General features: G+C 37.5%; 1 protein-coding gene across 2 annotated transcripts in view; it reads left to right on the top strand.

Annotated features, from left to right (window-relative positions):
• Window positions 1–306: 306 nt before the first annotated feature.
• Window positions 307–24636, top strand: part of LOC121328451 (IQ motif and SEC7 domain-containing protein 1-like) — a 151905-nt gene continuing 127575 nt past the window's right edge. The window contains exon 1 of one of the 2 annotated variants that reach the window (XM_041273124.1): window positions 307–1074. In XM_041273124.1, coding sequence (XP_041129058.1) covers window positions 818–1074 — 257 coding nt within the window. In that variant the 5' untranslated portion in view covers window positions 307–817. The remainder of the gene's footprint in view (window positions 1075–24636) is intronic. The other variant, XM_041273118.1, reaches the window with a different exon arrangement.

Here is a 24636-nt window from a genome sequence, read left to right as displayed (position 1 = left end):
TTTTAAATGGTTAAAGATTGATTGATTTGCTAATTAAAAAAAATAATAATGATAACTGTCATTATCAGTTAATAAGTTAACTGAAATCAAACAGAAAATATTAAAGCGCATGATTGACAACCACATACGTTGTTATTAAAGTTGTAACAACACCGCTCCTGTGTGTGTGTGTGCTGCTGTATTTACAAGTACATCACATTATTGTTGGTTGTAGAAAAGCGCTTCTCGGGGTGGGAGGCGGCAGAGTCCCACGCATTACAGAGCTGAACCTGTTGGCAAAACACACAAGAAAGAAAACAGCAGAACAAACAGATCATTTCGCTTGAGTGTTAAAAAAACGAAGGATACATGCAACTACTGTATTTAAAACAAACGGAGAGAAAAGGTCATTATGTTTCCATTTCATCCCAGGTGCACTTGTAAATAGCTCTCTGCAAAATACGCACGCATTTGAAAGACGAACTCAGACAGCACACTATTATACTGCTAACCTTACCTCACAAAAGTGCCAGTTTTAACAAATGTGGCTTGAGTTGGGAAAAATAGGTTAAATAGAAAAATAGTGGTTTACATAGGTTACTGATTGTGCGGCAGAGCTTCTGGACGGCGTGCGGCTGCGGACAAACGTATGACCAACTTTTCCTTTTTTTTTTTCACTCATTCAATCTGTACCAAACGTAAACAATGGCGGAACTGAGGAGCCAACCCGCTTTACAATCTCGAGGTCCCCTGCTATAGTAGAGGCAAAGGGACAGCGTTTTTTTTTTTTTTTTGGTTTTTTGGGGTTTTTTTCCAGTGTAAGCGGAGATACGGCAATATGGAACATCTTACAGAAAACCCCAGCAAGGCAGCGGAGTACCTCAGTGAGCTGAATAGAATCATCGAGACCCAGCAGGAGTTGTTGGAGAAGCAGAGGAATCGGATTGAAGAGCTGGAGCAGCAAGTGGCTGATCTGTGCAAGGAAAACGCCTATCTGAAAGACCAGCACCACAGACACCTGGCCGCTTGCCGGCTGCAACAGGGCAATAGCCATCCTTCTTTAGGAGCCATACAAGAAAATGCAGTGCAAGAAAAGTAAGGCTTTATTACTTTCTCGTCGCACTGTACAGAGAAGAAAACAGAAAGAACTGAAAACACACTTAAAACAATAGAAATATGTGGGGTTTTTGTGCGTTAAATGTTCTTTCTGTTTGTTTTGCAAAGGGGGGACGTCTAGCGGTGTTATTTCATAGGAGACGATAAAAGAGAAAGGGAAAACTATTTAAATAAATTGGGACAAAGGTGTTTTCAATACTATACTGTAATACGTAATTGTTAGTAATCCGTTTAAATTAAAATAGTTGTGCCAAGTGCTAGTAAGAAAACTTAATGAGTGTTGTTTGTAAATTGTGGAGATTCGAGTTTCAGTGCTATGTATAGAGTTTGACATCTGCTGTCTAATCTGGTTAGTGACTCGATCTTTTTTTTTTTTTCTTGGAAAGAAACTTGATGCTTTTGCAGCGATTTGGAAGTGCCCTCGAAACCATGCCGTTATACTGATGCTGAAGTCCTCCTTATATTCATCCCAACCTAATTTTCATTTTCCACGCCCGTGCACAAGAATAATCTGCAGAACTCGGATGATCTGCACCCGTCCTGATTCTAACAGAGCCCCGACATATATGATAGAATAATAACACTTGCATGTGTAGGTTTGTTTTAGGTTTATGCTGTAAGTGTAGACTGATACAAAAAAGGAAACCACATTTACATTCCTAGCAGTGTTACAGAGTGCCTATGCTGTAAGGGCTGTGTGTGTGTTGCAGTCTCCACACTTTATCTTCTGCCATAGATGTGTTTGTTCAAACATGGGCTTTCATTATTACGCATTTAGTCAGTGAATAGACGGGATCACTCAGTTTAAAGTTATGACATTCTTCTTCAGTGAGCGATGTATCGCACTGGACAGCGTTGCTTACGCCGTGCCGGTGTCATGAAATATTGAAACGGGTGTTTAGCACGGGAATTGCTGTCGGTTCAGCAGTAAGAAGATTTTTTTTTTTTTTTTTTTTCAAAGGAACATTGTTTTACCCAAACGCGCAGAGCGCTGGGTGCAATGTTCACAGTCCAGCATAATGTTTCAAATGGGAAAGGCTTTGTTTTTGTGTTTGGGTGTGTTTACATGTCAGAACTGGGTATTGCTGATTAGTACAAGGGATACATGGAAAGAATATTGATATTTCTCGACGCTCGTTGTCCTTTGATCACTCGTTATAATTTATTGAACGGAACAGCTGTAATTGCCCGTAGAATGTACTCTGACGTGCAACGTAGTTTTTTTTTTTTTTTGAGGGTGAAATTAATGGTGAGATCAACTAGAAAATTGGGCAGGTCCACTGTAGAATTTACTCTGCCTCATTTATGGTTTCGTATTCCACGTTTGCATTCCACAACTTTACAGGGTTCCACTCTGTGTGCAGAGCTAAAGCATGTTAGTCTTTTAAGTGGATTTACTGCACAGATAAGTAATAATCCGGGGTATTTTTGGAATACACTATCAGCTTTTGAAAGTATAACAGTCGCCATAATTACTTAGTGGAGTTTCACTCTATTTACATTGGATGCTGTGGCCAGATACCATCGTTTTAATGATTTAAGGCAGCGTGACCAATTACGTTGAGATGAAACTGTTAATAAAAATAATAAAAACGGTCTACATGATTCGGAGGAAAATATTCTCACGGTCATGCTTTAATGATTATCCATGTAAATACAATATTCTACAAAAAGAAAACAAACAAACAAACCCACAACAGTTTTGTATGATTAAACATTTTAGGTAAGAGACAGTGTAAACAGAGAGCATGTCTCACACACAGTGCTTACAGTTTATAGATTACTGGCTCTAGACCAGATTCTCTTGACATGTGAGCAATAAAGAAAATGATCTGTTGGTGGCTGTTTGTAAATGTCCTTGCCTTTTTTATGGTGAGTTCAGTATTGATGTTGTTCCATAGCGATCAATAAGTAATGTAACAGTTAGTACCATCCGTTTCGTGTCTGTTAGTTGGGTGTTTTTATACGTTTTTAAATAGTGTCTGCATTTATGTGGTGTTTGTGGTATTATTTAATAGTAGAAACGTGTTCAAATAAATAATAATAATAATAATAATAATAATAATATAATAATAATAATAATAATAATAATAATAATAATCCGAATGACAGGGGCTTCAACTGAACTGATTTGATAACTTTCAAAATAACGGGGGCGATGATGATTGGTTTGAAGTGGAATGAAGTGAAATCGCGTGTGACATTTATAGCGTGTTAAAAACAGCTGTCTTTTAAAGGCGACATAACCCTGAATTTAAAATTCGCCGCTCATTCTTGAGCTGCAAAGCATTTGATTCATGGCTTGTTTTAATTGTTGTTCTACCGCTGTGCGGCCGGTCACGTGGTCTGGTTGCGGCAGGACTATTGGAGTGAGACTCTCAATAGCACCAATGACGTATTTGGTACCAGAAACAAGCAGCTGCTTTTATTTGTTAAAGCTGTTTTAAACTTTAATTATGCACTTCCTTTTCGTCCATTGTAAAAATATGAGTATCTGATAGTATATTTTTTTGTTAATCTATTTTAATACTGAACGTGCTGTGTTTTTTTTTTTTTTTACTTTGTCATCTACTTAAAAAATAAAATGATAGCTATATTGTTTCTGGGAGCCTAGCACAATACCTGTTCTATTTAACAGTACACGCAAGAAAAACTTTAATTTCTTTGGATTTAAGATCAGTGTGCCACCTACACGCGAGGCGATTTGCCCTAATAACATTGGTCTCAACAATGTATTTTTTTTTCGTTCTCAGATCAACTGCTTTTATAATTGTGACAAATATATTTTTGGAAGGAAAGAGTGGCGCTAGAAAGGAAGGTCTGTCGTACATCACCTTCCTGTCCGGAACGCAAACACACGCACAGCTGTTCAGTTACCAAGTCAAAGTAAAGTCAGCTAGTAGAGGCGAACATTTGCTATCAGGAAATACAGAACGGATGACAATTACTCTGTAGTTGTAACGGGGAAAGTATTTGTTAAACTGCAACTACCCAGCGTATGCTCGTGTAGGTGTTACGCAACCAATGAACCACACACTTGCAGTACAGCCTGTGACAACCACCTTGTTTGTGTAAAAATCTGTGTAGCAGAAACCAGAATTAGGCAGCAACAATTTAGCAAACCATCGAGAAGACATTGTTATCACACTGTCATCTCAGCCCCTAATGGTAGTTTCATGCTGTCCAAATACATGTAATAGAGATGCAAATGATACCTCCATTGTTACTTACTATGTACAGTGTGCCTTCATTGTAAAATCTCGAAAGACACCCTGCTATCAAATGGGAGTCTTATTTGCAGGCCTGTGTAATCACCCGTGAAATGCAGCTCTTTTAATGTAAATAACCCACTCACAGTTCAATTTAATATGCTGTAATTCATCTAATCATTAAATTTGCTTTTTTATAAGCTTATGCAGGTTGTTTCACTATAAATGTAAAAAAAAAAAAAAAAAAAAAAAAAAAAAAAAAAAAAAAAAAAAAGCAACAATAATATTTTTCAGGAACTTTGTAGTTTAAGGATTCTTAAATTGATATGTGTTATAAAGGAAGCTAACAATTACAACAAGTATGCTGTTAGAGAAACTGTTAACTGGGATGCAGCAGTCATTAGCTTCTGTTGGAGATAATTGGTTACAGCAATGGTTGAGTGTCCTGTGAAAAGGCAACAGCACTTCTTAAAAGAACAATTATCTACAATTAATGTTCACTGTGGAGGGGACTGATGCTATAGTAAATTGAAAAATACATTTTATATATAAAAACATTTTTGTTTTAAGGTTATATTTTGCACTAAATTAAAAAAAAAAAAAAACACTGAATAGATGTTTTTGTTTTTAAATCTTTTTTATATAAATAAATTCTTCTATCTGAAAGTATTTTATTTCACTTTTTCAGTCGCTCTTCTCATATGAGTGAAAGAGTGAAAGACGACAGTGACTTTAATGGAACGTGGAAAAAGAGAGTTGCATCTTCTAATCTATTTTTTTTTTATTGCTGCTTCCTTAAAGCAATTGTTGGTGATGCTTCATTTGTTTGAAGTACCTTGTGTTGAGAGCTTCATTCCTATGTGCTGTGCCAGTGGGCAGTGAGGCAGTGAGGCAGTTTGATACCCCTGGGGAACAGTAATCTGTTGTTGCTTGCTTTCAGGATTACTGGGAACGGGATCAGATTGGCTTTTGGGGGAAACAAAAAAGAACCACTGCTGTCCAGGTTTGAGAATCTCTTGCCAAAAACCACCTTAGTCATAAGAGTTTCCATAGACAAGTGTAATGCAGCCTTCCCAGGAGTAAGTAGTTACAGTCAAAGAAATAACTTAATTAGTGCTACAAAAAATGAGCATGGAAGCTATATTTATCCAAAACATTATCATAGTATTTTTTTCTACAACACTGAAAAGCGCAGATGTTTTCAAAAAAGGCATTTTATTTTTAGTATATGGACTGTAGGGTAGCAGAACAGAACATGCTCTGTGTGGGTCCTTGAATCGTTCCTGATTCTGTTTTTAGTCGTCTTGTTTATATTGTTTTGTCTCTTTTTAAAGCGTTTCTGCAAGTCTCTGACAGGCAGGCAGCAGAACAAAGCCACATGTGCTCTTCTGATGCTGGTTGCAGTGCCAGGAAATCTTCAGAAGAGAACAGTATCCAAGTCAGTGCAATCTAGCCAATATTTAAAGCTTTGCTTACAGAAGTGTTGCCGTCAAGCATACCAACTAAGCGATATCTTGATTTTTATATAGTGCCTTTCATGATAAGGTACTCAAATAGTTCTGTACATTGAAGAGCACAAACAGGTAAAATAATTAAAATCTAGATTTAACCAAAATTGGACACTGTGGTAAATGAAAAGCCAAAAACACACTTCACCAGGCAGCTATACCTTACTGGCCAACTCCATGCAGAGTGAATAAAGGCTGCCAGCTCTGGCCCCAGGCACCTCTCATAACTGTGTATCTAGTGTGTTCGGTATGGAAGAAGAGGTGGGCATTGGGAAGTGCATTTCAGGTACTATAATCTAGTCAGGTATACAGAGATCCACTCCGCCAACTATCTAGGCAGCCAATCAGTCCCTATTCAGTTGCCATCTAGCCCCAGTCCTCTGCATGCCAGGTCAGCTCCTCATCCAGTCAGCAGATTTGGAGACCCCCAGTCAACTGACGGATCAGTTATCTGTTCATTAAGCCAGTGAGATATCCTGCCAGTTTGTTATTTTAACAGAATTGAACAACAACAGAACCCCCACCTCTTCCTTTTGAGTTGTCTTTTTCCTGTCCTTGACTGTTATGTCCTCCCCATTCCTGAACTGGGGTTGCTTCCTCACCTCCTGCTGTTCTGTATGTTTTGGGTCTTTTGAACTCTAAGCTTGTTTTTTTTTTTTTTTTTTTACTGGGAGATTGGGATTCTCAACCCTTATTATTGGGTTGGCTGTCTGAATCCCACTCTTTTATAAGATTATTGAATCTTGGCTGCCAACTCAGTTAATTCCGATTGGAGCCACAACTGTAAGAATAAGAAACTCATTACAGGCTGCCTTGGATAACATTGTAATGATGCTGGATAGGGCATTTTCTATGAGTTGCCTACGAGTCTGTTTTTATGAAATCGTTTAACTGTGAAAGCCTTACCGCAGAAGAGTGCTAATGTTTGCCCAATGCCTGCATACTTAAACACTTCACCTTCAGCATGGGTTGATGCTATACTGCTGACATTTCTGTTGTAAAATGTTTTATAGGTGCCACTTCAATGTGCAGGTTAATACCATTCAGAAGGCTTCATTTTTAAACTCGATCATTTACATCCCTGTGTGATGATGCAAAAAAAACAGCATTAGCCTTAGGGGTCTCATATGTTTTGCCAGAGTAATTGCCACTTTGAAGGCACTTGAATGGGGATGGTGACAGAGATATTGTCATTCTCCAACAGTTATGTTAGGTTGGATGGCAAAAGGAAAATGGAAGTACTGATTTTTACTGTACTGTGGCTCATTCCTGCAAATGATGCACGTTTAATCCACAGAACAGGTGTGTTTATTTTCCTTTAATTGATGTACGTATTCGTCTGTCTGTATGACCAGGTATTATGTTTTATTGTATCCGTCTAGTAGACATTACGGGTGTTTTGACTATTGCCACACTAGAAAGTGATTGCAATGCTCCTGTTAAAATCTGCAGTGGATGAGTTATTTTCACAGCACCTTAACACCACTGAAAAGGTTTTCTCTTACTGGTTATGAACTAAATCTTACCATTGTTTCTGGGACACAACGCTGGTCATAGCTATTGAATGCAATATCTTCTAGCAGTAGGAATCCTTCCAACAACTAATGTACCGTACAAGATGTGTCTAGAGTGCATCAAGCTAGTGAGCCAGTGAGTGGTTCTTGCGATTTGCTAATGAACTTTTAGCTCTTTTTAGCTCTTGGTGTTATAGCACCCTTTTACCAAATAATACACATACAGTAACTTTTTTATAATACAGTAGGTGCACATAGCCACCTATATTTTGGTTTACAGTTCATGATTATAGTTTGTTATATTTTGCGATAAAACTTAATATGCTTGCGCTTCAGTTGATTTTGAGTCTTTTTTTTTTGTAATTATTCTTTTTGGAACAGTACGTTTGCATTTGTGACATATGTCCACTGAAGTAAAGCTGTTGTTGAAGTGTTGTTCAAAAAAGGAAGTGATAATGTTTATCTGGAGACCTGATGCTGACGTGCTACCTGCATGCTGTGCAGATCTCTGCGGTTTGGGTTTGTACATCACTTTGAGTGTTTGTTAAAAAACAAAAACCAATGCAATGCAGGTTTCCTAATTGTAGTAGTACAGTTATCTTCATACCAAAGGGCAGCATTAGAATGCATGATGCTTTGCTAGCAGAGAAAGTAGCTTGGGAATTTGTTTAGATGGCACTGTATAGAGAATATTTAATTAAAGTCTTGACTTCTACCTGGTAGCCATTTAAATACATTTGGCATTCATAAGATAAGGAAAGTAAACAAGCATGGATGCATTGCAACAGTGTTTTTATGCAATAACGTATTGATGGGCAACGTGAGAAATACCTATGAATGAATGGACGTAGTTACTCAGACCTTCTCCAGGAAGCCTCTACAGTAATCCCTTTTTTAGCCCTACAAAACACCTGCTCAAATGAATCTCAACACGTGCCAATAACTACAAGAACAACATTCTAATGAGTGTATCTGGGTTGAAAGAGAACGCACTTTGGCGACAACCAATATGCTGTTCAGTCACTTTGTCCCGCGATCAATTAGTGTCTATTCTCAATAGTTTTCTTGGCAGGGTGCTGTACATGCACATTATGAAGTGCAAGCTTGCCAAGGCATTCAAGTTTATTTCATGACTCACTTTTGCTCATTCTGGTGGCACTGTGGGGATGACCAAACTATATTCCAAAAGTGTGTTCTGTGAGGTATTCATCATAGTGGACATGTCCTTAGTTATTCAGAAGCAGAGGATGGACTCTTTCCAGCGATTACAGTCTGCTAAATAGCCTCTGTGGGTGAAGGGTAAGCAGCAGTCAGTTCTGTTCTGCTCAGTAAGCAATCAATGAAGCCAGTGTATGGGCATGGATTTACTCAACATGGTGCCCTGTCCAGAAAGGACTTCTGGGTCAGTCCAGCTCAGGTGGACCAAAATCTGGGAAGATGTTTTCATTCATCTGGTTGATGATAAATGAAATAAATACCGTTGAGAAAAATGTGCCAGGGCAGGTGGGGGTGTTTTTACCAAAGAAGAGCTGTTTAGCTTTGTAGTAAAGTGTCTGATAAACATTTTGAAGAACTTTTCACTTTTTACATGCTGAGGATGAGCCAGACAAACTACTTTATTAGCGTTTTAAATCTTGTAGGGTGTGTCAACAAAAAATTAATAATTGAAGTTATTGATTGTTGTAAGAGATCGAGCAACCCCTATTGGTCCACTTGAGCTGTAGTAACCCTTCTGTCTATGCTCTGTAACTTAACAACATGATCCAACCAAGGTTATATAAGATAAAGTGTTAAGTAAAAGCGTCATTTGAGGCAGTTTGGTATTTCTCTGTCCATGTACGATCTGACTTGAATGATTCTTTTAACTAAGGCCGCATGTTACAACACAGATTGTTTACTTACATATAATGTTTAGTCAGGATATTGAATTGTTAGTAAGGATGTTTCAGTTTTTAGGAAAAGCTGGAGGAAATCTTCGGCAGTGAGTATTGTGTTGCTTTCAGCATTTCAGAGATTACGAAGTGTGAAATTAGAGTCAAAACTGGAATCGTCTCGCAGCTGATTCTCATTACAAAACTAGAGGAACGTGCTGATTTCAGTGTTTATTTTTTTGAACTGTAACAGGGCATTGTCAGATGGGTTTAGTTAAAACATTATTGGTAGGTATTAAATATTAAGCAAAATAGAAATTGGAAAATACAGACTGCTGACATTCCATACACTTAGAAAATAATTTCCATATACGCTAAGGATATGTTTGCATGAGGTGATTTTGTAATTTACTCACTGTAGTTTTTTGACAGCTATATTCTACTAGCGTTATTACTGAATTACACTGCATGTCTTCAATTGAATATGATCAATGTTGAGTGACTCCCCACTTTGAGTTCTTTTAACCAATTCATAGCTTTCAGAGAAAATGTATTTAAGAGAAACCACACGGTAAGAGACCACTGAGACGTGGGGCTGTGGTTTAACATCATTCAGCTCATTATTTCCTAATTCCCTGTCATGCTGTAGGCTTCAGGGTTGGATTTTCTGTGGTGCACAGAATTTTCTTTTTTCTCCCTGAAGGGGTATTAAAGCTGTCTCATAGTTTAATTATAGTTTGGAATTTCCCCTTCAAATGAATGACTGAGTCAGGGTACTCAGCAACAGTCAACAGGAAACCATTTGGAACAAAAAACAAATGTTGAAAGATTGTGCATCAAAGCTTAAGAGGCTGCAGAAACACATTAAAATGTCTTAGTTACCCTGAATGTAAAAGAGTCTTCAAAACTGTGGTAACCGTATGGCATGTTTTTGAATAATTAAGTGCACTGTGCTACCTGTAACTCATTGGAATATTCACTTGGTTTTAATGAGCATTGATCAGACCGTATTTAGATATTGTGAATAGAGCATAGCTGAAGCCTTATAGCAGGGCTGCCCAATCACACACCTGGAGGGCCAGTTTTGATGGAAAGGAGTAATACCATTTTTGTCATCTCAGTTGTTTGCGATGCATCAAAGTTCACTTTTTGTTGTTACTCAACAGTAGCACACAACTAATACTAAATAATGCTTGTTTACAGAGAGAAGGGGTGAATCAGTGATAGACCCTCATTTTCAAATATCTGGGCTCTTTCTCTCAGCCAGTATTAATATGACCAGTCCATCACAATGGCTTTACCAATTAAAGGGAATTGAGTCCCCTTTGTCCTGGCATTGAGGAGTAATATAAACCAGATTAGAACGTGCTACTTTGGGCTTTCCATCAATTTATCTCTTGTCTGTGTTATCTGGATAGGATTTGGCTGAATGAGCAGGATAGATTCATGGCCGTGCAAGGTACCTTTCCAGTTTAAAATGGTAATGAAATCTTGGGCTTCAGCTGTGGCCAAAAGTTTTGCATCACCTAGAATTTTAGGATTGAGACATAAAAAAAAAAACAAATCTAACATAATTTAGATTTTTTATTTAACGTCATGAAATCAGACTACAGAATGATATCGCAAAAGTCTACCAGAAGCCATAATAGCAGCGCAGTATTTCATGTTAGATTTCAAAATGTCACATTTTTTCATTTTTTTGTCAGTTTTTTGTTAATTATATGGAAAACTACAAAGCGGTGTGCAATTCATTATGTTAATGTTGTATTATTCAGCAGATTTTTTTTTTTTTTTTTTTTTTTTTGCTGTTGCTGTTTTTATTACAGTACTGTATAGCACAGCTTACTCACTACTTAAATATCTTCCATCCGCACAGGGTCTCCAAAGTGCTTTGCAAATACCACAGAATTATCAAGGACCCACTGAAGGTAGCTACTAAAGTATGTTAAACTTTCATGCTGGTTGATTCTGTATCATGTGAAAACACAGTCGTTGCTGGTTGAAATACTGAAGGCTGCAGGGGCTAATAATAGTAGAGACAGGGGAAACAGCCAAAATTTGAATTCTGTGCAGATAGCTCGCTGGTATTTGGGGAGTCGAGATAGCAGACGCCTTTGAGATTAAAACTGTTTACTAAGTCCCTGATTATGCTTGACCATTCCGAAGTAAAAAATAATTGAAAAGCCTGAAAATTGCAAAGCAAAATCAATGTGCGTTCTGCAGAGATGTCACTTGAATCCTGTTGCTCAATGGCAATTTCCTTCCCGTACCTACCTACATGTTCAGCTCACGTTCCTCTGAGTGCATACATCCTCATCCAAGGGTAATGAGCAGTAAAATACTTACAAGGAAATAGGAGACAGTGGGCTGATTCCTATATCCACAAAGGCAGGTCATTATTTACTGTTTGCTGGTAGTTTGCTTGGCCGGTTATTTCCCTTTCGCCTAAGAGGATTTAGGCACTGTGCTGAGAAATCGTAATTGATAATATATTTAATAAAAAAAAAAAAAAAAATGTGTACGGGTTGATTATCATTGATACTTTAATATTTTGTAGCCTGTACTATCTTGGTACAGCCAGTTGCATTTATTTTATTAAGATACTTATGAAAGGATAAATCTGTCAGGCAGATCATATCATGTTTTTTATGGTCTGATGACTATCCTGGCTACTTGGTTCCTGAAGTCTTTACACTTTAAATGTAACCAGGTTTTTTCTTTCAGCGTTTGTAACAGCATACAGTTGTGTTTTACCCATTGATTAGAATTGCTGGACAAAAAGGGATTCAATAGTACCATCACAACACTATGCAAAAGAAGGAGACTAGCACGGGAGGCTAGGTTGTGAAGTGGGTTAATGCACCTTTGATTTAGTCGTAGTTTAATTGAGTGTGGGGGTCTCATCTTACCCTTACACTGTAGTTGGCATCTTTTCAAGCAGTCTCAAAAAGAATTGCTGGGTATGATTGGGAATAAATTGCTCTCTCACTCCCACGCAGGATGGTCCTTCCAGGGAGTGCTTGAGGTAAGCTTGCAGAGTAGTTTACAGAAGCACTGGATGGTCTCTGCTTTTGTTATCCCAGTTCTGTAGCTGGGACATACAGGAAGGTTATTCTAAGTTACCTGCAGTAATGCAATTAGTAATTAACATTAGTTTCGTTCAGATTGGCGCCTTTGCAGTCCCTCTTCGGAAGACGGTAGGGGGGATTTCACAGCCAATCTATGACGATAAGACCCCAGTTTTCAAATGGAAACTATTTTTATAGTATTGAGAAATGGTATCACAATTTGAGAAATTTTACAATGAAAAGGGGGGAACAAAAGTTATTTACTCCCTGGCGGCGCTTTCTCTTCTTTGCTTGAGATCGCCCATAATGCATTGCACGCCAACACTGCCTCAGTTGATTGCTGTTTCCACTGGGTGCAAGTGGAGATTACTATACTAACTAGTGATTATACAAATACATTATTGAGAAAGTTTTAGTATTGCTGCAATGTGAGGGGGACATTTCCCTGTTGTTGAAAAAGTGAGGGGGGCATGTTCCCCTGTGTAAATTACAGCTATGGTTGGAGGTCAAGCCCATGCTTTTCATGAGCACCACAATCCCTCTCCCTAGTGCAGAGAGCTAGAGGCAAAATAAGCAACTGGATATAAGGAATAAAAAAAACATAAAAATACATAAATAATAATAATAATTACAAATTGGTTTGCAAAGGGGAACACAGACCAAACAAAAGTGCTGTATTAAACGTGAAATCATAAAGTGCAGAAGGCCAGACATAAGAAAGAAACCAAAATTCTGAAAACAAGAGAAAGAGAAGAAAAGAAAGTCAGGAAAAGTCTGATTAAAATTTACAGGTGGGTGTAGAACTAGAACAGGCTCATCAAGAGAAAGACTGTGGCATTGCAATAGAGAAATCCAAGGAGATTATTGTAAGGTTGTAATGCACTGGTGAGAGCACACTGTGTCCAGTTCCAGTCGTAAATTGTGCTGAAAGATTTAAACCGTTAGTGTTAATATAGAGGTGCTGTGAAGCATCTGGAACTCAAAATATGCATTTTATTATTCTTGTCCTAATAGTTTTTCATGGGGTATAGGTAGGTCTTTTATACAAATTACATTGACGCAGTAATTGCTGAGGTTTAAGTTATTATATGGTAGACTGTACTGTGTGCACACCATAGAAGAGATTCCTCCAGGCAGCTATTCAACAGCAAGCCAAAGCATATGAAGCTGATTATGATCAGCTAATTCGATGGTGTCAGATTCATCTGACCTTCATTCTTGCCATAGGTAAGCCCTGCTCGTGTTCTCACATCAAATCCATTGTGTTCGACAAAACATTTTCAAATCTGTGCTTTAATACCCCTGTTTGATTCAAATGGAGAGTGTGCATGTTTTAGTATGTGCCTCAATTCACTGCCTCTGTATTTCCCTTGATGCAGATATGGTTGACAGTGAAAGGGAGGCTGGTTTGTATTCTCTTGTTGATTTCATGTTCACGCTCGTTCTCATCTATTTTTAGAACTGCAACAAGGGTCCTAACCTGAAGAAAATACTTCAGTGCATTATACAGACACATGATGTTTGAAATGGCACAGTGCATCAAATAACTTCAGTTGGACATGGAGTATGTTGGTAAATGCAATTAAGCTGCCTTGTGTAAAGCCTGGAGAGAAATCCCGAAGCTGTGATTTGTTCCTCAGGAGTCAGCTGTGCCAGCAATAGCAGTCTCAGTAGACAGTTTGATGGTAATACTTAGTGACTGCAAAGTAACAGCAGTTGTGACAGTGTAAAGAAGACCCAGTGAGTCCAGTGATCAGCCATGATGCGCACTTGCATGTAGTTATAGGCACTGGTATCTGACATTATCCGGGGTGTGTAAGTAAAGTAAAATTAGACTTAGAAATTGTTTAGGTCGTGCTTAACAAGAAAGAATAAAAATGTAAGAAAGGGCTGCAGGTCATTGTTACCTTACGGAAATGCACAGCGTTGCATCTTTTAAAGTTTTATAATGATAATCCATTATAGGAAACATTTTCTACTTCGTCCGAGTACTTTTAGACAATAAGCCAAATTGTCTTTTCATAATGAACTCCTAGATTACTGCTAAAGTCAAACTAAAGCCTTATACTATATACTTCTTGTATCAACTGAACTATTCGACTTGCACTAAAGATGCTTGCTTGAAAAGATTCCTGTATGGCAATGTAGTAGAAGCCATAGAAGTTGCTTTTATAGCGTCTTAAAGCAACAAAAAGAAAAAGTTAAATGAGTGCAATATAGCAACCATTCAAGTAGGAACCCTTCATGCATCTCAATGGGTTCTGAGACACGTGGTTGTGAGAGTGTGGTGGCAGCAGACTCACTAGGGCATGTGTGAACTGATTTCCTGTTTGTTTGACAATTTAAATTGACAGCACTTTGGTAATGCTTCAAAACTTCTCTTGACCTTGACGTGTAATCAGCTTTTCTTTCTGGATTGCTCTGCTGGGGTTGCTCTGTCACCGTGTCAAGTGGAGTAGTTGACCACGGGGGAGGGGTGGTCAGGTGGGAGCCCTTGTCACAGTATCTTAATTCAGTGCTCTACCACTGCTAGGCTTGCAGGGAATTTTCTTATTTGAAATATCCTCTCCTTGGGAAAAGTAAGGATGTATATTTTATAAATTGTAGATCCGTTTTTCTATGTTCCTGACATTAGTGTGCGCACTACATTTATTTTAGGATTCATTTTGAGTCAGATTGCGACGTGGCCATTTTTGCTGTGAATACCACACAGCAGAAATGTTTTAACGACACTTTCAGTGTTTCATTATAGAGTTATATATGCTGACAAAAAAAGGCTCTTCTTCCTCTAATGCATTGATTGAAAAAGCTACTCTGGATTTCATTCAAGACCTTGTTACTGAGGGCATGTGTTTTTATTTTAATTGTATTTTATGTATATTTATATTTTGAAGTACATTGCCTTTATTAGCAGCAGGGGGGGAAATGCTTTTCAGAGCTGATTAAAGTTGATGCTATTAAAGTCAAGGGTGTTGCTTCATCGTTCTGATTTCATTTACATGAAGCAGTGGTAAACCTTATTTTCCAACCAGTTTAATATTTCATTAAAATGTGCAAAACAGTGTTGAAGTGTATCACCCATACACATACAGAAGTACATATGTTTCACAAATGTGTATTATTTCTGTCTTCAACAGAGCAAAATAATAAATCTATCTCATGTACAGTAATTCTTTTCAAAATGGAGGGGCTAGAAGAACGATCAGACCGGATAGATCAGCCTTCAAGGCTTTGATTCCTTTTAATATAAACAATTTCTCTTAAATGATAGTCACCATGGCATTTAATATTTTAAACAATGCTATGAGAGTACTAGCGCTTTCAACAGTCGCTAGATCAAAAATGACTTTATGTCGCTGCCGGCTAGGAATGGATAAGCTTCGGGTCCCATTGCCACTCAAATGAGCCGGCCTGGGCCAGCACCCCATTTTTCTTAGTGGCACAGATTTAAAAGCCTTCACAGTACATGCCTAAGCTTCAGTTTGCCAGGACTGTGATTTCTATTGCTTCTTCTAGTGACGAATGGTAAGATTATTCAAAGCTGAAAGGAGAACTATTCAGGATAAGTACTGGCCTTTTCTAAATGTCTTAGCAGAAGAATAGTTTTCATTAACCACAATGCTCTTGCTGTAAGAACCTGTCCATCAACTTCATGTCTTCTTTGATTTCCTTGGTGATGACTTGCTGAGTTGCTCTTCAACTCTTTACAAATAATTTAAAAACCAGTTTAGTGAAGGACGCCACAACTGAATCATGCAGTAAAACTATTAGATATAAGTTCAGAATTGTTTTTAGGAACATTCTACAGTAGGGTCGGCTGTGAATTTGAACAGATTCACTTTTTAGAGTTTCATACTGCAACTTTTCGGTTTATTGAGCAGAGATTTTGGGAACCAGGATTTGAAAATGTTGAGATACAGAATAGATCCAGTTCTGACTGCAGCATTACTGCCCGTTCTTCTGACCTTCACTGCAGTCCACTTGGACTCCTGAGAATTATTGCTGTGTCGTATTGTTTTCTCTGTATATTAGTCAATACATATCTGGTAATACTTGACAATAGCGTCCTGTTTCAGAGGTTGAGTATCTGTGGAAGTATGCACGTTAAACAAAGGTACCGTATAGAAATCAGTGCTGGGATGTATGTCTTTTTCATGTTCCAATATTATTTAATTCAGAATTAGATTGAAAACAAAAGCATAATTACTTTCTGGAGTAAAATAAATAAAGTACCCTATCATATTACCTCTAAAGGGGATAACCACTCTTCTGTGCAGTAGCTTGTGTGTTATAATCTCAAACCTTATTCATGAATTAGAATCCTATTTGAAATATCTTTGATGCAGTCATATAAAAATTCTGTTACATGAACGAATATGAACATGGTCATTTCAAGCAAAGTTTGACCCCTTAGAAAGGTTGACCATAGTAAAAGCGTAGTAAAGGGTAATAAAGCTTAGTGAAAGCATGGTAAAGAGTACTGAGATATGGTAAAACATTCTAATAAATTTAATAACCATAGGAAAAACATGGTCTAAACATCTAAACAGTAAAATATTTAAATACTAACCCATCTATGGTAAAAGTGCATGCAGATCTTCTGGCCTGTAAAAAGCAATTAGTGATTCAAACTACTGAGGTATAAAGACTGGTCACTTTTTTGATCAATTAAATAGACTCTCTTTGTTCATGAGTTAATTAAGAATTCCCTGCTGCTACATTCTGAGCAACTTGTGTTACTGACTTGGAATTGGCTGAGGTGTTGACTTTTAACAGCAGCATTATGTTCTTGTACTGCACTACACACAGTCAAAGGTATCCATTGAAGGGTATATCTTGGGAACTGCTTGTCTAAATTGATGAAACTGATTTTAAACTATAAATCAGTCCGTAGACAACAAATAGTGCTTTTCTTAAAGTTTAAAAGTTAAGAAGTAAAAAAAAATAAAATAAAAAATAACATTTTGTTATAGGAATGACATTCTGAGGGGCTGACGCTGCTTGTAGCAGATGAGCTCATCAGCTCAATGGGGGGCTGGGAATGCTGGAGACACATTGCTCTCCATGAAAACCACTGAGAGATGAAGGTCAAGTACCGAAGAGATCATGAAAATTCCTGGTAAAAGTTAATTAAGCACTAATATGAAAAGCATAACACCCTGTGAGATCATGCACACTGCTGCTCACTCATTTCTGCAGGCTGCTTTTACATGGATACACATCCCATTAATTAGTGCATGATTAATGAAGATCATTTGAGAATGGAATGGCATGTTACACTATACTGTAGTCTGAAGTATTGTCAACAAATGGCTTGACACTTATTATTTATTTTTTAGTAGACACTAACATAATGCAGGTAGTATAGTAAAACTGACCAAATCACTCAATGCAATTTCTAGATCTAAAGTCAAGTTCAGTCCAGTTTTGATCATTGTTCACAATCAGTAAAGCCCTTCAATCCCCCCCACCCCACCTTTTAGTGCATCTTATATAAAGTAGGGCTAATTCCTATTATACAGCTGTGTTCATGTCCATTTAGGAAGTGTGGTTGCTAAAGAAGTTGCTATTGAAGAGTTTCTTTGTAAACTGTGAAGCTTCAATAAATAGCATGTGATCGTTTGCATCCAGTGAAGTTAATTTGGTCACAAAGACCTCACAGGACATCCTGTAGTGATGTTTGGTTTGGGAAGTAGTCCCATCCTGTGCCTCTGAAGGTGGGTTGCCTTGCTTAAATTGCAGTTTTGTTTGCTCGTTTGCATTCTTTTGTTGGCATTGCTTTTTTTTTTTAATGACAACACTGACCCACCCCTGTTTTGGCTCTATTTAGCAGGTTAAGGTATATTAAGTACTATAAACATTTATGCACTGCAATGAATCTGGGTGAATTGAAAAGGGCTGCTTATGGGAAAACTGGGAAATCTTTCATTTCATGTTCCTCATCTTCTACTCCCAAGACTTGATTAAACATTAAATCTGTCTCACAAAACTGTCTCGCATTGTGTTTCATCCCTGGAGGGAGATGTAACAGTAAATCCCCAAAATTCATTATGAATACCTCAGCTTGTGCTTTGTTTGTATTGACTGGACCCAACTGAACTTTTAAGACCCTTACCAGCTGTATTTAGTGACTCTTTCCGGAGTAGGAGGGATTTGATGATGGTAACCAAAGTTTTGTAATGATTTAAATAGAATTATGATGAGATGATTGAAAGAGTTAGAATGGTCTGGTGTCAGATTTGCTTTTCTTATGTTGATAATAAAATAATAATATATATATATATATATATATATATATATATATATATATATATATATATATATATATATATATATATATATATATATATATATATGTGTGTGTATAATAAAACTATATACTACATTGAATGACACTAGAACTGGATTTGCTGGTGTGCTTTCTGTAGGAAAAGAATGGACATGGATATGTGGCATATTACTGGGGCTATTTTCCAACTGGAGGCTGTTGTTTTTAATGGCTTTGACTGCACCCTCTGCTTTGTGATTAATAATGCTCCTCATTATTTGTGCCATTTCATTTTTAGCTTCCTGGGGAAGGTCTCCAGCTGGGATTGTCCATCTGCCTGAGACACCTGCTAATGACTCTTCACATTTTCCATCCCTGCCACATATCCACCACAAGTTTACACTGGGGGCAGCTCTGGGCGGCTTCGACTGTGACCTTTTGAAACTGTAGATCGTTTGTAAACAGTCAAACTGAATGATGCACTAGTCAGGGGGACAGTTTAATTTCCCATGATTGGTCCTTAAAACAGTATGCCAATGAAAGATCGTGGCAGGACTGCTTAGCGCCTGGTTTTGAAATAAAGCCTGTTTTTTTTTTTTTTTTTTTTCATCAAATAACGGATCTACATTGCCTTGCTGAATAGTGTGTTATTTATTCATTTAGCAGATATTTATGCACTAGTTTATCATCTGTGGACACCTGGGTTATAAATTTGCTAAAGTTTAACTGAGTATGGTGATCCCAATTATTGTGCAAATTATAAAACCCCCAAGCCCATTTTTTTTTTTTTAAACTTGACAGCATGCTTTGAGAAACAGCAGATGTAGTCCAGGATTTAGATGTAATTTTTTTTTATTCCCTCATAGCATTTTACCAAACGGTATCTTGTGCCACTACTATAGACCCACAGTTTATATGAATTTGACCCGTTTGTCAAACGAAACAATGAGTGGCTGTTCACATTGTTATTACCACTGAGTTTTTATGATCTCTGGTTGTCACTTTTGTGGTTTCCGTGGAGCTGCATGAAAAGTCGATATTGTCGCGGATCATCTAAATCATCTTTTTTTAACACTCTTATATGTGGACCTTGCATTTGAAAGAGTGCTCAGGTTGTCCTATAGGCTGTAAATGTACAGTATGTAAGTATTAAACTACACTATTTTTTATATAAAAAAAACTGTAACAACATCAGTGGAGTTCTGCTGACGGGGGCTTCCAGAATGCTTACCAATGCATCAGCAGTAAGGAAGATTGATATGTTTTGAATCAGCATTATTTGCCGGCCTTTGTGCTACAAAGGCTTGGAGGTTTATCACAAAGGAAGCAGATACCCTTGTGCTTTTGTAACAGAAACAGTTCAAGTGATGTGCCTAGCACCTGCTGAGCTGACCCATTTCTGGCAGTGGGAGCGAGAGGGAAACTAGAAAGGAAAGCTGTCAGGGGCTGCCATGCGCGCATTTGGGGGAGAAAAACTAAATGACAGGAACAAAAAGAAGAAAGTTGAGGGCGGGTGACAGGAAGCTTCTGGACTGTCATCAGGGAGATTGTACTCTTACTATTGGCTCTGACAGGGCCGTCAGTAGACAAACTTCTGAAAAAGACTTTCTGAATAAAGTGATGTTTCCAGTGTTATCTTGAAGGCCATGTATTTTTTGGACTGATTTGTCAATTGCAGTCATTGTGTAATGTATCATGGATTGGAGCAGTCCCATTACAAAACATGAGGGAGCCTATATTGGCTTTTCTGAAAAAGCTGGCAATTATAAACTGTGGCTATTTGGCAAGTTTGCAGCTTAAGTGGCTAATTATGAACGAGGAACAGAATTGCTGAGCTGGCAAAAATAGTTACAGTAGTGTAGATCCATTTCCCAACCCAATTTTAAAAAGGTTGGACAGTTTATAGCGTTGATAGAAAATTAGTTATAGGTATAATAATATAATAGGTATTTGTCACTTCGCTAGTGGAGGCTTCAGTTATAGAGCTTATGTTTTATAATCCAGTCTTAATAGCAGAAGTTGACCTGGAATTTATTGAGCAGCATACTTGTGAATATCATGGCCTTCATTTATGATTTTATTGCCCTTGCAATCACAAAGATGCCTTTTGAACACAACCCTAAGTTCCACATTTATCCCTTCAGAGCTTTGATAAAGAGGTTTCTATAAGCCAGGCATATAAACTGCCTCTGTGATCTATCATTGGATAATCACTGGATTTCAACAATCCCTCTGAGCTACCTTGAATGACTAACCATTACCATCTGTAAATATACTTTTCCCACTGCTAAATTATGCATTTTGTTAAACATGACAGCTTCTAAGTATTGGGCTCAAAATAGCTGTTAGTTTGGACCTTAATTGGGTTTTACATCAGGTATCCCGTTTTCTTAAATGCAGTACACATTGATATATGGTATATTCAGGAAAGTTAAAAGTTGTTGTCATTTATTGAATGTCTTTAATTGATTTAGGAGATTTCCCACTGAATTGGCTAATCGGCTAATTTAAATGGCAAATAAATAATTTGGTATGGATTGTACAGCACCTGTACGATCACATCTCATGGGAAATTATATGAAATAGAAGACACCAATGAAGCCCAGTGAGATTACGTTAGCTGATGACAGAGAAACTTTCTTGAAAGAATAAGATATCATATTGATAGTTTATTATTATTTATGATTTCTTGTGAGACCAGGGGTGTGATTTTCTAACCCTAACCCTTTAAACGGTTTGCTTTATCTCATGCACTGCACTGTGTGTGTCGTATGGATATTCTGCAGGTTACCAATTGCTGGCATTTAACCAGAAATTATATTTTCAGGGTTCTTGATCCGCTCTGACAGACACACTATAAATCCAAGACTGGCATTATGCCATACAATTATATTGGATCCGTTTTAAATGCAACAAGGGGAAATAAAAATGGAGACACTTCAGTCAAACCATTAAAAAATAAAAAATAGTAATGAACCAAACTAATTTTAAGCTATCTTCACAGTAACAGATTTGACGGCATTCATGCCAATCACAGCGGTGGTCTGTTGAAAGTGGGCATGACTCTGCGTGCAATGATTTTCGATGCCAATCACAGTGGTGATCTGTTGAAAGTGGGCATGACTCTGCGTGCAATGATTTTCGATGCCAATCACAGCGGTGATCTGTTGAAAGTGGGTATGACTCTGCTTGCTAACTACCACCTTGGAATGAAATGATAAAGCTTGGTGGTTTGAATTCATGGTTGCTTTCTGATCTCATCCTTTCAACAATTTTAACAGGAAAGAATTGTTTGATATTCAAAACTTCTGACTGTATTAACAATAATTATCTTTTTTTAACAGAAACAATATATACCTATATATTGATTTAATTTTACAATTTACAAAATTAAAAAATACCTATAAAACCTTTTCTAAATGGTAAATGATCTGTAACTGTTTGGTACTAAAGAGAGACACCTTAGTACTATATTCCAGTCCCACTGAATTGTAATCCATAACCATACAGAGTACGTACATTGTATAGAATGCATATAAGCCTGGTAATGTACAGTATCACAAGATCGTGTGATTGTTGCTTTGAAGAGTTTTCAATCTTGGTTGGAAGGCTGTACCAGTGCACACTATTTTCCTTCAGTAGAAAAAGCTGATTTCCGTGCAAATGGTAATGGATTCTAACCTTAACGTTATATCAGGTAGTTCTATTATAAATACAAATAATTACCACTTCTGTATTTGAAATATCACAGTATGTTTGCAGAAAGACAATCCAAGTGAAAGGCAATTTAAAACAAAAAAAAATGTTGTTCATTTAAAATGTGTTTTTTTTTTTCTCTGTGGAGACAAAATAAATCATCACTATGTTAGTCATTACTCAACTGAAATTCTTTTCATTTTGCAAGGCATTGTGGGTGCTGAGTTAATGTGTATGTCACAATGGCGCTTTTGTTGTATGATAAAGCCATGGATGTTGTTCACAGTTTGAAAATACATTTAAATGATACTATTGAAAAGCAATAGTACCAAAATAAAGCTGTTAGACTGTAGACAGTTTTCCTTAATTTTTTGTTCTCTTTGTCCTCAAATATAATACCTTTACAGAAAGGATTTGAAGTGTTATTGACAGTATATTGTTGAAGTATACTGTAGACTGTGATACAAAACAAGAATACAAATGTGTTGTCGACCCGTCTAGAAGTTCTTCAAGGTGTTAGATTGGGGATAGATATACTCCAAGACAGTCTTTAGCTGTCTAAAGAGTTCCAAGAATATGTACAATGTAGGTTGTGTCATCAGCCTTCCTTTAGTAGCATATTGACGATAAGGTCAGTTAAAAGTGGCTTCCTCAGACATTTGTTGCAGAATGTCTTACTCTGATTATTGCCTTTGGCTGGGGTTGAGGATGCAATGCAGTGCAAAAGCCGTGAAATAGGGGAGAGAAGGGGATCCAAGACACTGAAAGGCTAGCCCAAGTTAAAAGTACAAGAGCTACTTACGTAAAGTAGCTTATACAGTGTGCTATACTACTGCAGTTTATCTGAGCCATTTTCTATTTTAATTATATTAACCCTTTGCGGTCCTATGTTGGACCAGGTCCGACATTGCAAAATTCCTGTTCCGGTCCAGTGTCAGTTTTAGGTGTTATTCACAGGTCCCTAGTCATTTTTTCTCTGAAAAAAGCAGGGAAAAGTTTTCAGTGGCCGAGAGAAGCAGGGAAAAGCTGGATAAAAAAACTGGAGACGGGCCTGAGCAAAACACATAGTTCCTTCACCGTAGACATAAACAACCAAGAGAGCTGCTTCCGCATCCAGCACTCAAACAAAATCAGACATCTGCTAAGCTTTTTGAGATGTTATAGTAATAAAATAATGACTCGGATAGCATCGTTGAGGAGTTTGGTGATAAATCAGTTGATCAGGAGATGATTTATCAGTATGTTCGACTCAGAAGACATATGGAGATGTAGTGCTGGGTGTCACGTTGATATGCATTGCCTTTTAAACCTATTATACTGTGAATAAAATGACTTTCAAACAGTGCATGTAAAATAAACAGCGCGTGTAAAAGTAATTGGACCCAACGGGCGCAGAATAAATGGACAGCAAAGGGTTAATGTACACTGTAACAACTGCAACAGTAGCTGCAAAGATTGTGTATATTTCTACTGTAGGTGAGTGGTGCTGGTCATGACAATCCCAAATAAACTGATAATTAAGACTGACTGTGGTTTTTGGATTAGCTCATACCATTGAGATGGCTTTGCTGATGGTCACTAGTGACTTACTTGTCAGCAGTGTCAGTGCTTCCTAGATATTGCAGCAAATATTGACACCATTGACTACAGTACACTATGGATTATCTGTCCACCCAGTTTGGTCCAAGGTTCACATCTTGATAGGTTTAATGCTTATCTCCAGCCCTGTCAGCAGTCTGTTGAAATCACAGACTGTTCCTCCGTATATTATCCGTGCGCAGCACACACAGTTAACATTCATTTTGAAGCTTATAATACTCTGTTGCAATTCTGTTAAGACCGCTTCTCCCCAAGCTGTATCTTTCTTGTCAGGCATGTCATTGGAGTCGATTACATTAAATCTTGGATCCATAACGCCTTTCTGCAGATAAATATATGATAGAACTGAATTTGTTCTGTCAACCCCTGATGATAATATAATTCATGATATTCTGGATGGGTGCTGGTTCTATCTAAAGATTCGAAACCTTTTTGGGGGGTGTTATTGAATCCGAGGTGATCGGGCACTTTCACTTCCGTAATGAAACTTGGCACAGACTCTGTTTTAACCAAGTGCAACCTTTTTTTTTTATAACAGTACACCTTACACCAAGGCAATCTACCGATTTAGAGTTGGTCCTCAGCTACAGTACATGTTAACTATAGAAAAATAAGCAGGAAACGTGGAGTGAATCGTGCACGTTTTGAAATGGCTTAAACTGCTGATTGTTGTGTGTTGCTTATATCGGTCGGTAATATGTACTTTTACTAATTAGCAAGATAGACATTATGATGAAGCAGGGAGATTGCCTTTTTCACGCAGTTTAGTAGTTTACAAATACTGAAATGAATTCATAAGCATGACATT

This window comes from Polyodon spathula, chromosome 16 (assembly GCF_017654505.1).
Source record: "Polyodon spathula isolate WHYD16114869_AA chromosome 16, ASM1765450v1, whole genome shotgun sequence".
Taxonomy (NCBI): domain Eukaryota; kingdom Metazoa; phylum Chordata; class Actinopteri; order Acipenseriformes; family Polyodontidae; genus Polyodon; species Polyodon spathula.
The sequence above is the reverse complement of the archived record's forward strand: the minus strand, read 5'-3'. Positions and strand labels throughout refer to the sequence as shown.